The 15,628-nt window shown below is 42.1% G+C and overlaps 1 protein-coding gene and 1 long non-coding RNA gene across 2 annotated transcripts in view; one reads left to right on the forward strand and one right to left on the reverse strand.

Moving 5' to 3' along the window:
- C7 (complement C7) overlaps positions 1-15,382 on the forward strand; it is a 36,818-nt gene extending 21,436 nt beyond the window's left edge. Inside the window, exons 12-18 of the mRNA XM_084627679.1 lie at positions 1,291-1,462; positions 1,893-1,980; positions 3,063-3,195; positions 5,304-5,495; positions 6,548-6,644; positions 11,975-12,159; positions 13,856-15,382. Of these exons, the coding sequence (XP_084483805.1) occupies positions 1,291-1,462; positions 1,893-1,980; positions 3,063-3,195; positions 5,304-5,495; positions 6,548-6,644; positions 11,975-12,159; positions 13,856-14,043 (1,055 nt within the window). The 3' untranslated portion in view covers positions 14,044-15,382. The remainder of the gene's footprint in view (positions 1-1,290; positions 1,463-1,892; positions 1,981-3,062; positions 3,196-5,303; positions 5,496-6,547; positions 6,645-11,974; positions 12,160-13,855) is intronic.
- LOC311520315 lies at positions 3,845-4,932 on the reverse strand. Its single transcript, XR_014711552.1, has 3 exons — positions 4,401-4,932; positions 4,022-4,068; positions 3,845-3,896 (listed from the first exon to the last, which is right to left on the reverse strand). It is a non-coding gene; the product is annotated as an uncharacterized lncRNA (long non-coding RNA).
- Positions 15,383-15,628: the final 246 nt, after the last annotated feature.

The following is a 15,628-nucleotide window of genomic DNA, read 5'->3' on the forward strand; positions in this document are numbered from 1 at the left end:
CTTTACATTTTCCAAGTATTTTCTTTAAGTATTGTGGATAATACTAGTAACAGTGAGAGCAGTCCTGCATTGGCAAGCAAATGGACTAGATGAATTAATAGATCTTTTCCATCTCTGGCTTCTCTGATTCTATTATCCCCATTTTACAAATAGAAAAACTGAGATGCAAAAAGATCAAGGCCAGAATTTTCAAACTTGGGTGCCTAAACACATTGTTTACCATGTTGTCGTAACAGTGTTGGTCCGAGAATATGAGAGAGACAAGGTAGGTGAGGTGATATCTTTTATTGGACTAACTTCTGTTGGTGAGAGACAAGCTTTTGAGCTTCACAGAGTTCTTCTTCAGGTCTGGGGAAGGTAACCAAACTTAGACACTTAAGTGCACATTTAAGCATCTAAACTATTGCCCAGTTTTCAGAGATATCGAGCACCCATAAGTACTATTGAAAAAAATAGAGTTTGTGTCATGTGCCTCTCTGATTATTTAAGTACCTTACTTTAGGCATCTAGCTTGAAAGTTGACTTGTCCAAGGTTACGTACAAAGCCAGGATTAGCATTTATGAATTCATGGCTCAAAGTATAGTACTCAATCCACTAGATCAAACTGCTTTTTTTCAAATTTGCCAATAACCTAGGCTTCTACATTACTTGTGTCCGTGATGCATGAAATGCCACTGATGAGTAGAGAAAAGGGAACAACTGTTCTAGTGGTGATGCAAGGAGGGATCAGATCTGTGAGAGGAGTATGTGTGCAGGGAGGGAATAAGAGCATAGAGATCAGTATTGGATTGCATGGGCTTATTTTAACTAATCTAAACCTGAATAAAAATTTGGATTCAAAGAGCACCAGTGACTAATATTATGCTGGTCTTCTCCTGACAAACTGAGTTTCATAATTATTCTTTTTGCTATGCAGGTAAATGAAAGAGTTCAATAACCATTTCAATAACATTTTTGGAATAAATTAACAAAAATGAACAATGGGTCCATTTCACATTCTGTGAAACAGGAACACATTCAGTTTTTTTGTCCAGTTGTAGTATGGCCCTATATTTCTATTTACTCATTCTGGTATAAATCAGCAATGACTCCACAGAATTACACCAGTATAAAAGCAATATAAGCAAGAAAAGTCTCAGGTCCATAATAGTGAGATCTTGGATTCAGCTCATTATCATCATTAGCTCTGACTGTTGTTTCCTGCTTTTAAGATACTAGCAGCTACTAAGAGGACAATAGAATTTCCTACATATTCCTATAATGTAAAGTCTCACTCTAACATTACACAGGAGTCATTGATGGAAGGTGGAGTTGCTGGTCCTCCTGGAGCCCTTGCTCAGGAGAAAGGAAGTCAAGGAGTCGAACCTGCAATAATCCACCACCTAGTGGCGGTGGGATATCCTGCATTGGAGAACAGTTTGAAAGCAGACAGTGTGAGGATGAGGAGTTGCAACATTTTCGGTAAGTGGATTGGAAACACCTTGAGCACGAATGCAAGTGGGAGATCTGGGGCGATTTATGATTTTGACTCAAAGCGACTTGTAATTTGTTGGACTGTCACAGAAATTCAGTGGCTTTGGCTAAACCAAAGGATCAAGTTTTTGTGTTTGTTCAAGCATGAAACAAAATGAAATTCAGGAGCTGTGATCTAGATGTGAAGTGGATCTGGAAAAAAGGGTGAAGCCTATGAGCTTAACTTTACTCTAGTCTTCACATGCTTTCTCAAAAACACATGATATATGAGTTTAGTTTGATCATGGCTTAAAGGAACACAGACTGGCCCTGAAAAGGGGCTTCTGTGAGAAGGGCAGTATTTTAGAAGAAAGAATGACTAAAAAACCCTCTTTAACTTAGTAAAAATAATCACAATCTTAAAATTTTTGCTTTACAGTTTGATTGAACCACACTGCTTTGATGTGTCCATAATCCCCACAGAATTCTGCTCACCTCCCCCACTCTTGGAAAATGGATTTGTTCAAGTAGGTTATAAAAAAGTTCTCTTTATTACGTAATCTATGCTCAGTTTCGAGCTGCAGTACTAGAGCTGCAGTTAATATACTCATAGTAATTCCCTACAACCATGTATTAGTCTTGATCAATTAATATGATGATGTATGAAAATCTCTTTAGCATGTTCCTCCTGGATTAAGTTTACAAGAAGTTAGCCAAGACTTATTTTACTTATTTGTAACTCTCCCCCCACACCACCTTTACTCCCCTTTTTATTACCCGCAATGCCCAGAGTCTCCAACAGAGATCAGGGCCCCTGTTGTGCTAGGCAATGTACAAACACATAGTAAGAGAGTCCATGCCTCAAAGAGCTGAACATTTAAAATAGACAAGATAGACAAAGGGCAGGATGGGAAAGAGGCACAGAGAGGTGAAGTGAGCTGCCCAATGTTACACAGCAAATTGGTGGTAGAACTAGGAATAGAATCCAGGTCTCCTGACTCCAAGTCAAGTGCCCTAACTACTGGAACACACTCTTTTTGTCCCCACTAGGACTCCGCACATGCTCAGGGATCCAACTGCCTGCAGCGGTAGGATTGGGCCTAATATCAGACATGATTTAATAAGGAGTAACAAGAGATCTTGTAAATTCCTTGGACCAGAGATTATGTCTTAACCACACTGTGAGGTGCCTAGCACCCTTTTGGTTGCTTTGAGAAATAACTAACACTATAGCAATACTGTATGTTTTGGAGAAATGTGCAAGAAACATCCTTCCCTCAAATTAACTAGGAATCAGTTAAAAAAATCTAAAATCTAATGGCCTGACCCTGAAAACCCTTACTCCACTGGGTCTACCTAAATGAATAAGGCTTGAGGGATTGTACCCTAACATGTATTTTGCCATTTATTTTTCCAGTCACTGGTTATCACCCTGCATGTATTAGTTTATCTCAGAAGATAAAGGTAAAATCCTGCAAACCATGGAATTGTATTTGCTCGGTTAATTCAGTCAGATTTCTTAGAAACCAAAAAAGAGTTTGATATTTTTAGTGGTAATTACACATTCATTGTTTCAAATTCAAAGCTTCCCCTATTTATTTCCTTTCAGAATGCCGATTCCTCATATCCTGTCGGGAAAAGTGTTGTTTACGCCTGCAGAGACGGTTATTCTCTTGTTGGTGATCCTGTGGCTAAATGTGGGGAAGGTTTAAAGTGGCTCATTGCATATCCCCAATGCAAGAGTATGTTTAAATTGATTTTCACTGCAAAGTACAATTGAAAGTTGACTTTTGAATCCCAGTGAAACTTTTCCCCACATCTATTTTTCAAAAATAGAGGAAAGGGCAGAGGGGGGATGTAGACAGCTGTAGTCTTCCAATTCTCAAACTAGAATCAGACTTAAATTGCTTTTTCTTTCTTTGAATATAGAAATTGCTATAATAGAATGGACAACTGGTCCATTTGGTCTAGTTGTAAGGAAGGCAAAAATTGAACCAGAAAACCAGGCCAAAGGTATACTGCAGGGGTAAATTTCTTCCTGACCCCCCTGAAGTCAGAGGATTGCTAGCCCTGATGATTTTAATCTTAGGTAAAATAATTGCAATGCTATTCAATGTATATAGGATTGAGGCGCTCCATACTCTTGTCCTGCTGCAGCAGAAAGTTGACTGAAATATACCCTCGTAATATATTGAATAATCCCTGCTTAATTCTCTTTAGGAAATGAAAACTCTCCAGGGTCCTAGCTAATAGAACTTGGAGTGGATGGCGAATTCATTTCTGAGAGCCTCACATTTGGTGATCAACTTAGCCCTGAGCCTATGACCAAGCATTACCATTATTTGCTGATAAAAAAATATCTCTGTGTATAATAATAATGCCACAACTTACTTGGGGTCCTATGGGAAGCTCCTGGCTACAGCAAAGTTCTCCAGTAGCTGTTCTGACAACATAAAAGAAAAGGAGGACTTGTGGCACCTTAGAGACTAACCAATTTAGTCTCTAAGGTGCCACAAGTCCTCCTTTTCTTTTTGCGAATACAGACTAACACGGCTGCTACTCTGAAACCTGACAACATAGTGAATCCAAAACTCAGCCAGTGAACTCTGTGGGACCTATAAAGAAATGTTTGTTAGTTTATGTCTTCAACATTCTCTTCTCACTTCCTGCCCCGCTGCCCAGAGTGATTAGATCTTTTTTATTTTTCATTTGTGAGTCACCTATTAAAATGGTGTATCAGATAGATTGGTATCTTTCTAGATGGAAAGCAGCTTGGTCTAGATCCAGATCCCATCTTCCTTCTACCACCCATGCCAGCCTTAATGTCCACTTCATGGCCTCCCATTCCTGTCTTTTTGCCTTCTTCTATGACATGCATGGAGTTATCCTCCCAGTTGCAGGGTCAGGCTTCTACCCTTTCCTCATTTCAATCACTCTAAAGACTCACTTCTTTTGTATTGTCCACAAACATTAGCCCAGGCAGTCAGTTGCTCTCTCTACAAAAAAAAGCTTTAACATCTTCTTCTGGGTCTCTCAGGGTGTCTTAATTGGGCCTTGTCTATACTGGGGCGTAGGACACTGGTGTAATTGCATCAGTGCAAGCCCTTAGTAGAGGTTTATACCAGGGCAGTTTCTCCTGGGAGATCCCAGTGCAGACTAGATTGTAAGCCCTGGGGGCTGGGATTGTCTTGGTCTCTGGAACAGCCCCAAGCACATAGCAAATGTTTAACAAATAGGTTAATATTCTGTACTAACACAATTGGTGTCTTCCTAGAGGAATAAGAGCTGAGTTTTGCTCTAAACATGGACAGTAGACTCAAAGAATTTAAGACAGGACAAGAAATGTGTGACAACTTTCTGAACAAATTACAGTCACCATTCCTTTTGCTAAAAGAAAAGGAGTATTTGTGGCACCTTAGAGACTAACCAATTTATTTGAGCATGAGCTTTCGTGAGCTACAGCTCACTTCATCACATGTATGCCGTGGAAACTGCAGCAGACTTTATATATACACAGAGAATATGAAAAAATACCTCCTCCCACCCCATTGTCCAGCTGGTAATAGCTTATCTAAAGTGATCATCAGGTGGGCCATTTCCAGCACAAATCCAGGTTTTCTCACCCTCCACCCTCCCACACAAATTCACCCTCCTGCTGGTGATAGCCGATCCAAAGTGACAACTCTTTACACAATGTGCATGATAATAAAGTTGGGCCACCTCCTGCACAAATCCAGGTTCTCTCACCCCCTCACCCCCCTCCCAAAAACCACACACACAAACTCAGTATCCTGCTGGTAATAGCTCATCCAAAGTGACCATTCTCCCTTTTGCTATCTTCATTCCTTAGAAATAGCTTGTGTCTTACCTGTCCTGGTGGAGGATATGAGAGGAGAGCCATGGAAACCTTCATATGAGATTGGAGAGAAGGTGACTCTGTCCTGTCCAGATGGCATGCACTTGGAAGGGTCATCTCTCATTCTGTGTGAGCCCAGCCTCAAGTGGTCTCCTGATATGAAGGATATCCAGTGCAAGAGAAGAGGTAAGCCACTGCAGTAATTGGGTCTGAATGAAATCCTAGCAGTGATTACAGAGGCAGTGCTTCCTAATGGATGGAACTAGCTGCAGGAGATCTGAGCTCAATTCATGGCTCTGCCCCTGGCCTCCTGGGTGACTTTGGTCAAGTCCCTTCCCTTTCTGTGCCTCAGTTTCCTCATCTGTAAAATGGGTTAGCTCCTTTGTGAGGCACTTTGAGATCTACTGATGGGAAGTGATATCGAAGAGCTAGGTATTATATATGTATTGTTCCCTAAGTGTGCCACAGTTACTCATGCCATAAAATGTGCTGCACCCTTGCCCATGCTGATGGAGTTGCTGCTGCTGTGATGTTCACCTCAGGTGTCCGAAGACTATATTGAACTTCCACCATTCACATCAGATGAGCTTTTACTCTGAAACCTAGTGTAGATGAAACCCAGTAAAGTAGATGTCAACATTGCTAACTATTATTCAGTGCTGATCAGTACAGTAGAAATAGTTACTGTAAAGTGGGAAGTGGAATTTTAGATTGTAGACAGCACTTGCATATTAATTATTATTATTTATTTGTATTATCACCAGGATAATCATTGTGCTAGGCACTGCACAAACAAAGGACAAAAAGACAGTCCCTGCCCAGAAGAGCATGCATTAAGTAGAAGGCAAGAGACAAAAGATCAATACAGACAGACTGATGGGGGAGGAAAAGGAAACAACGAGACAATATTGATCAGCATGATAGGCTGTGGTCTCAGTATCCCACAATCACATACAGTACTCACATCTGTCCTCCCCCCCTACCCTGGCTGACTCTGGGCCCAGAGCTAAAGCATCATTCAGCAATTGCACTAGCTACAGAGTGTATTACATTTTTAAATTCTGTTAATTCCATCTACACAGTACATAATTTTAATTACAAGCAGGCTGTAATTTTATGGCATTGTATAATAATCCAGTACCTTTTTAATGCAACCAGGGGGATAATTCCACGGTTGCCATTTAATAGCCTTCATTTTTCTGATCTGTAATGGTTTTGTCTGTGTTCTTTCACTTTAGTACCCAGCGTGAAACCAGAACTGACAGAACCTAAATGTCAGCCATGGGAGAAAGTGCAACAGTCAAAATGTGTATGTAAAATGCCCTATGAGTGTGGGTAAGTCCAGCCTGACATTGACAATAACTTTCTCACTTCATTCAAGACAAATTAAATTTCTCAGGATTTCAGTCCATGACAAATTAGACAGCTTTACTTATACCAGGGAAAGTCATTGTGCTTTGTTTACATTACCGTTCAATCAATCCCTGTTCTTCACTTACCTGTCAGTGGGCATTAGCAGTGATGGAACTTAGGTAAACGGCTGAAGGTAAAGGGATAATTTCAGCTCCACTTGATCTGTGAAATGGGGGAGGGAAGGAAAGATAAAATGCTATTCTGGATATTTATAAGATCAAGGAAGAGTAAGAGCCAAGTCCTCCTGGGACATAAATTCTCCAAGTAATAAACATGTGCAATAAAGCAGGTGGTTCTTCTGAGAGACCGGAGAACTAGGAGAGGTGCAATAATCTGAGCTCCCATTTACACAGCAATTTGAAGAGGCAGTCTGTGACACCAGCAGAGTGCTTAAACTCACCTTTTTGCACCTCATAATGTGAAGTCTGGCTTGAGTTTATTGTTCATTTATTTGGTGCTTTGAGTCTCTGGGTCACTTTACCAATGGGACAAATGGTGCTGTGGTTTGGATTGGCCTTTATTGTGCTTGAAATCAAATGGCTCAACCACGGATTTATTTATTTTTTTAATTTGAGAAAACAGAAGAGTGTCCGGGACCCCACCAGGCAGTAAAAGTTGGATTTTCAAAATTGATCTGCACCCACAGTCGGGGTGAGATTTTCATAATAGCTGAGCACTTTGGTTGTGAGCTCTTGAAATCTGGCCATGTTCATCACAGTGGGAGCCACTGGGGGCTGAGCACTTTTGAGAATCGGGCCCTTGTTTAGATGCCTAAATGGGAGCTGAACTCTTGAGAATCTGGCCCCAGGGCTAGACTGTATGCTCCTTATTGGTGAGCAATTACTAATGACATGAATAGTCCTCATGACTGTGGTGGAGTGGCTCAGGGAAAAAGATTCTATTCAATGGGATCAAGGAGAGGATTTTCAGTGTTCTAAGTGACTTAACATCACTGGGACTTGTCAATGGAAGTTGTGCTCCGAAGTCACTCAGGCATTTTTGCAAATGCCACCTAGCCAACACAAGCTCTAACTAGCACATTTTGAATGTCTGAAAATTAATTAAAGTTAATGGGCCTCATTCAGTTTTAGTAGGTCTGATTCATCACTGTGCTATGAGGCAGGATGGCCATGTGGTTAGGGCAGCAGCCTAGGACATGGCTTTAAATCCAAACTTCCAGTGTGACCCTCAGTAAGTCACTTAGGGATTGATTTTTAAAGACGTTTAGGCACCTAAAGATATAGATAGGCACCTTGCTTTTGAGAATCCCATTAGGCACCTAACTCTATCTTGAGATGCTTAAATACCTTTAGTCTGACCCTTAGTCTCTGTGCCCAATTCCCCATCTGTAAAAGGGGGATAATAGTGCTGCTCTACCTCACAGGGGAATATTGAGGATAAATACATTACAGATTAGGAGGTGCTCAGATACTATGGTGATGGGGGCCTTCTCAGTGCCTAAGATAAACAACGTGTAACGCTCTGTTAAACTGTGCCCCGTGTAAGCAATGTAGTCTTGGAAGTCAGTAGTGTTGCAGCCACTTATGCAAAGGTCTGGATTTGGCTCATGGTTTATAGTTCTTTTTAGCCTTTAACACATTTTGTTCAAAGTGGCAGAAAAGTAAGTAAACAGTTCACTATTTCTAAAAAGAAAGAAAGAAAGAAAGAAAGAAAGAAAGAAAGAAAGAAAGAAAGAAAGAAAGAAAGAAAGAAAGAAAGAAAACCCAGCCCACCCCAACATTTTAGCAGAGAGAATAAATCAATTATTAAAGAAGATTAGATGGAATAGGCATCTAGTCAGTTGAGATTTAGTGTACTGCCATGTAGGGATTAAAGGATATAACTTGAGTTTGTTCTCTTACTCTGAGCCTGGTAGTACCTTAGTTTGCTCCGGAGACAACTCAGCCTCCACTCAGCCCAGCTGAGGAAATGTGGGAGCAATGACAGATTACATAGGAATTGCTCCAGTGGGTCAGACCCCATGGTCTATCTAGTCCATTGCCCTGTCTCTGACAGTGGTCAGCATCAGAGGTAGGAAAGTGAAAAACCCCACAGGAGGCAGATGTGAGATAATCTGCTCCACATGAGAGTTTTATCCTAATCCCCAATAGCTAGACATTGGTTTCAACCCTGAAGCAGAAGGTTTAATATCCTTCCAAAACTATAATCTTGTTATCCATACAAATGTCTAATCCCTCTTTGACATCACGTGACACTGAATTCCACAGTCTAATTAAAAATATAAGAAAAGATCTCTGAGCCATTAATGGAGAAATTGTGGAGGGTGGGAGAGATCCCAGAAGACTAGAAAAGAGAAATACAGCAGAATACTGGGCAACGGCCGCTCAGCCACCACTCTAGTCACTGTGAATCTAATTAATTACTCTAGAGTAGACCACAGTGGTGTAGCTAGGAGTGGAAATTTGGGTGAGCCCTGACCTTCCAGTGGGCGGGCAATGACAGACTGTGCTAGCTCAGCTTCTCCCCCGATGCCATATCCTCTTCCTAGCCCTGGTGCCCCCAAACACAGGGCTTCACCTGCCGAGCTGGGCATGTGCATGGGCCCACAACCCCACCCCCATGCTCCAGTGTGGGTAGCTGCTGGGGTAAAAGAGGTTCCCCCCTTCAGGCTGAAATTCTTCACATTCCTTAGGGCAGAGGGAGGATAATAGGAACTGACCCCCCCACTTCAGTTGAGCAGAGTCCGAAGGCTACCCCCAGCCCAGCCCCGCAGGGTACCCAGGCAGGGAAACAGATTCCCTGAGCCTGACCATCTTGGGAAGAGAGAAAGTTTATCCAGAGCGGGGAGGGAAAAGTGGGGCAAGGGAGGGGCTGGACAGGGGAGGGCAGAGGCCAAGGGCCGTAGTTGGGGGAAAGGGACAGGGCAGGACCCGGGGGGTACAGGACAGGGGTGAGGTGGCAGAACTTGGGGGCATAGCAGAGCCTGGAGCTGGGGGCACAGGGATGATGAGACTGGGGTGCAGGAGGGATCGGAGTTGCGGGGTGGGGGCAGGAGGAATCTGGGGGCCCACCTTCCCCTACCCCCTCCAGCCAGCCCTTACCGCTCAGCAGGCATCAGAAGACAAGGCTGCCCGGGGCACACAGGGTGCGGGGCACGCCCATGGGGTGGAGGGGCGGGTCTCACCAGGGCTCAAGCTCCACCCACCCCGCTGACCCCAGCTTGGTGTCTGTCTGGCCGCCCAGCCGGCCATGTCCCTCTGTCCTGCCGGTGCATCTGTGTGCCCGTGCTTCCTGCACTGCATGCTGCTGCTCCGGTCTCCAGCGCCCAGCCCAGTCATGCATCTTGGCGTCTGGCCTGGCTTCACTCCGCTCCGGCCCCAGTGCTAGCCCCACACAGATCTGCCTCCAGGAGGCCCACTCCCTGTCTGGGACGTCTCACCCACTCCCAGCTTGTGAATTCGGGGGTCTGGCCCCGCCTGCGCTCCATCCTGGATTTCAAGTGCCCGAGTCATGCTCCGGGCTGCTGTGGCAGCACGACACCCCTGCTCAGATTTGGGTGGGTCTGGATGCTACATGGGTGGGATATTCAGGTTAGACATTAGGAAAAACTTCCTAACTGTCAGGGTAGTTAAGCCCTGGATCAAATTACCTAGGTAGGTTGTGGAATCGCCATCATTGGAGGTTTTTAAGAACAAGTTAAACAAACAACTGTCAGGGATAGTTGAGATGATACTTATTCCTGCCTCAGTGCAGGGGACTGGATTAGATGACCTATCGAGGTCCTTTCCAGTGGTATATTTCTATGATTCTATTTCCTTTTATAAGTTTTGATTTTCTCACCTTTCAGTTTCATTTAATGTCCCCTTGTTCTTCTGTTAGAGAACAGGAAGCACAGAAGTTCCCAATCTACCTTCCCTAGACCATTCTTTATTTTATAGACATTTATCATGTCACCTCTTATTCATCTCCTTTCTACAGTGAACAATCCCAGTCTTTTCAATCACTCTTCCTATGAGAGTTTTTTCCTTATCCCTACTCATACTTGTCACCCTTTTCTGAACCCCCTCCAAACTCTGCAAACTCCTTTTTGAAAAGGGGTGACCAGCACTGTGCATTGTGTTCTAGTTGAAGGTGTACCATTGATTTATATAATGGCAATATATTATTCTCCATATTATCATTCATCCCATTCCATATGCATCCTAATATTCTGTCTCCAAGGAGGCCCTAAATTATGCCTGGCTGCAGCCGTTCCCAAAGGGCTATTTTGCAACAAGGGGATTGCCGGTGTGCAGCATGTTTCAGCCACATCCCTTCCCCTGGTATATCCTTGCCCTGGGGAAATCCCTTACCAGCTGGTTCAATCAGCTTTTCACTTGCTTTGGATTGCTGAAGCATTACAAAGCAGGCAGATCAGTGAGTTAGGATCTTCCCCTTAGTCTTTTCTTTTCAGCTAAATTAAACAGCCTTGTATACACATTTTTGTAAATATTGTAAAAATCAGGTGTTGAAATTTGTTATTTTCAGACAAATAAGGCAATACACTAAGTCTACTATGTGTTTTTAAAATAGCAAATGGTAGAAGCAACTGAGTTTAGCTGTCAAGAGGGTGTGGATAGCAGTGATGCCTACAACTGATATTTAGGCATTTAAATCTGGGGTTTAGATGCCTAAATACATTGGTGGATCTGGGCCTAAAGACTAAAGCATGCTCCAATTGAAATCAGTGGAAAAATTCACAGAGACTTCAAAGGGCAGATAAAGGTCTTAAGTTAGGCACAGCATACCTGTGATGAAGAGAGAGAGAGAGCCTAATTCTGATCTCACTTACCTGGGTGTAAGCCATGAGTAAGCTATCACCAGCAGGAGAGTGAATTTGTGTGGGGGGGTGGAGGGTGAGAAAACCTGGATTTGTGCTGGAAATGGCCCACCTGATGATCACTTTAGATAAGCTATTACCAGCAGGACAGTGGGGTGGGAGGAGGTATTGTTTCATATTCTCTGTGTATATATAAAGTCTGCTGCAGTTTCCACGGTATGCATCCGATGAAGTGAGCTGTAGCTCACGAAAGCTTATGCTCAAATAAATTGGTTAGTCTCTAAGGTGCCACAAGTACTCCTTTTCTTTTTGCGAATACAGACTAACACGGCTGTTACTCTGAAACCTTCACTGAAGTCATTGGGGATGCACCAATGTATGTGAGATCAGAATATGACACTTTCTCCCCCCTTTTTAAGAGGTACCAAAATAAAGCAGAAGTAAATGATGTGATTTCTGCTTTTCTTTTCAGACCGTCTCTGGATGTCTGTGCCACAGATGAGAGAAGCAAGAGAAACATGGCCTTAACTGTGTGTAAGATGTACGTTCTTGAGTGTATGGGCAGAAAATACTCTTTGACCAGTGAAGAAAACTGCAAAATGCCTGCTGCAGCTGCAAAACCTTGTGGCTTATGTCATTTGTGGGAAACATGTGATGGTAAGAGAGTCCCCACAGTTAATGTGGGTAAATTAGGAGAAGCTGCCTGTGAATAAAAGGCACACTAGCCATGACTTTGCTCCTGGCTTGATGTGCCTCCATTTACCCATTTGTAAAATAGATATAATAATTCCTACCTACCTTCCAAAGGTGTTAGGAACATAGGAATTGCCCTCCTGAATCAGAGCTGAGGCCCATCTAGTCCTGTGCCGTGCTCTGACAGCGACCATATGCTTCTATGCTGGAAAAAAGCCTGTAGGGAGTAATTGTGGAATAATAGGGAAAGTTTCTTGCTAACTCCCATTAATTAGAGGTTGGAGCATGAAATTTGATATCCCTTCTAGAACCTTTGGGGTGAAATCTTGACTGCACTGAAGTAAAGGGCAAAACTCCCATTGACTTCAATGGGGCCACGATTTCACCCTGGTGTTTGTTATTAAATCCTTGCTCATCTTAACTCTGGATGTTGTCACTATCCATGGCAATGTCCAATCCTTTTCTGCATCCCGCTGAGCGCTTGCCCTCAATGTTATCTTGTGGCAATAAATTCAGTGGCTAATTACATATTATGTGGAAAAAATACTTCCTTTCCTTGGTTCAAAAATTGTTGCCTTTCAGTTTCATTGAACATCCCCTTGTTCCTTCATTCTGAGAAAAGGTGAAGAGAAGTGCCTGGTCTATGCTCTCATACATTATACTCTCTTTTCTAAAGTAAACAGTCCCAATCTTTTCAATCTGTCATCAGTTAGAAGTTCTTCCAGGCCCCTATTATTCTTATCACTGGTCTCTGAATGTCCCCTGTTTCTGTTACATCTCTTTTGACCTAGGGTGACCAGAATTAGTGTTTGTTAAGTGCTTTGAGATCCCGACATACATACTAGTTGTTATTATATTTCTTATAATAAAACTATCAAAAACATATTTTTATCTCTTGTCTAGTGGGTTCAAGCAGTGATCCTTAGCAAACACTGTTTTGAAGAACAGAAAATAGGTAAAAAGCATTAAAATAGAAAGGGAAGAAATCAGGCAAAGATTAAACAAATAGTCAAAATAACTAAGCCTTAAATAAGGACAACTGTGGACTAAGGTTAAACCTAAAAAAACAACACACAAATGGAAAAGAAATCTCATATCCCTTATTGTTTGTATGTTGCTATTTAGGCCCTGATTCTGTGAACGCTTATGCATACATTTGCATATAAATATGCATACATTTACTTATGTGAGCCGATCCATTGACATCAGTGAGATTACTTATTAGTAAAATTATACACATATATAGAGTTTGCAGGATCAGTGCCTTAGCTTGTTACTCTCTGGCGCAGGGACCTGTCATCTTATATGTTTTTTAAGCCTCTTGTCCATCAGATAAATAATAAATCATGCTAAGATTTTTTTCAAGCAGTAATTTCAAATGAGTAGGAGAGTGCTGTACTCTCAGTCATCCTCAGCAAGTACTGCTCAGACTAGCAGCAGCCCCAATACACACTTATGATTTCTGTTGCAATAGAATTGCTGTTTGAATGTGTTTGTAGTTTCTCCACCGACCCTGAATATTGATTAACATCTGACCAGGAGCAGGAGCTCCTACAAATTGCTCAGTTAATGGGACAATTTCTGACAGCGAGGCAGGTATGAGTCTGTTTTTCTTTCAGTGGATGAGATACTAATATTGGGGTATGTGTGTTTTTTTAAGCTCAAACCAACAGATGTGTGTGCCGAGAAGCTGGGCAATGCGACGAGGGAGGAATAAGCATTTGCATTGAAGTGAACGGGAAAGTCACCAGTAGGACAATGACTGAATGTGAGGCTGGTCTCCTGAAGTGCCGGGGGGAGATTGTCACTCCTGTCAGCATAAGACCCTGTGATGTACAGAGTAAATAAGATATTTTATGGTTCATTTTGCTTATTGCCATGGGATATGTCAAAATGTCAATAGTTGGGCAGGTCATGCTTAAAAGAGCCTTTGAGTTTGTTTTTTCTTTTCTATGTACATAAAACCTTATTCTACCCAATGTAGGGCCTGACATGAAGCCCACTGAAATCCATGAGGGTCTTTTCATTAGCCTCATTGGGCTTTGAATCAGGGCCCACAGTCCTTACTCAGCTTGAACAGTTCCATTGAAGCTAAAATAAGGGCTATAGGTCTACATGGAATTGGCAAGTCTGCTTTACATTTCCCTCTGGGTTAAAAATGTTCCAGAATCGGCCTTGATCCTACATCCTGCAGGCGCATGGAACAATTGTAGACTCAGTCTAAATCTGCAAATACCAAGATGCTATTTATAAAGAGTGATTGATTTAAGTATCTAAAGCATGTAAATTAATTTGAAAAAAAACCCAACAACCCACAAGTGCACACATACACTGATTGGACTGGATAGCTTCCCTGTGTAGAAACCAGGGGAAAGAATGTCCTATTAATGCAATAAGAGATATGATTATTCCCTTTTAATGAAGTAACTTTATTACCATTTTGCCTTATTCAATTAAGCACACTGCATGCACAGTACTGTACCTATCACTGAGCCTGAAGCATTTATAAGTCAAAGCAATGTGCACTAATAATGAAGACAGCTTAAAATAATGAAAAGAATTAATATACTGTAGCTTCTTGTACTCAATTCTGCTTAATAGAAATATAACCATATATTGCACATTATCCTAACTTTCATTGAGAGCTAAACTTTCAAACATAGGCAGCTAAATGGAACTTGCCAAAATGCATTTGTATATTTGCAAAATATGAATTTACGTATGGAAAAGTATCTAGCAAAATCTGTTTTCAAAGGAAAATTTTCTCAAGGTAGTTTGCTTTGGGGAGGTGTCTTCTAATAGAAATGGAGAAAAACTGCACTCAGTCTCCTTGGAGGTACTTTGGGGCAACTTCTTAAGGAAGGAGGCTGTCCAATAAAGGTGGTGTCTTGCACACCACAGCTTGTGAACCTAAACTCTGCAAACAGGCAACACGCACCTACCTGTTTTATGCATGCAATGGCATGTTTGCAGGTATACACACATATGCTGCAAGTGCAATTTAGGTACCTGTGTTTGAAAATCCCCCTCTTTTCTTCCCTCGTGGTTACTCTTAGATCAAAACAAGGACATGGGCAGGGGGCCGAGTAGCAGAATGGATGATAAAATGAGTGGGATAAAACTGTGAAACTTGTACATTTTTAAAGCAATGGATTTATATGTATCATTAAATGCCTATCAAAGATAACAGGTCCCGTCATTTCTCCATATAATGACTATTGACTTATTTGTATGATTGACCTGCATAAACCCTAACTCAGCCTGAAAAGGTCCATTCTGTGGTAGTACTGGAAATGAGAATTCTGAAATCTTCCTCTGGCACTTATTTGCATATTAGGCCTCTCAATACTTGGCCAGCTCACATATTTTCACAGAAGTGCCCTAGCTTCAGAAGCAAACTTAAAGCTCTGGACATGCTTATTTGTGCAGTGAG

The sequence above is a fragment of the Lepidochelys olivacea genome (assembly GCF_965140295.1).
Source record: "Lepidochelys olivacea isolate rLepOli2 genome assembly, chromosome: 5".
NCBI classification, from domain to species: domain Eukaryota; kingdom Metazoa; phylum Chordata; order Testudines; family Cheloniidae; genus Lepidochelys; species Lepidochelys olivacea.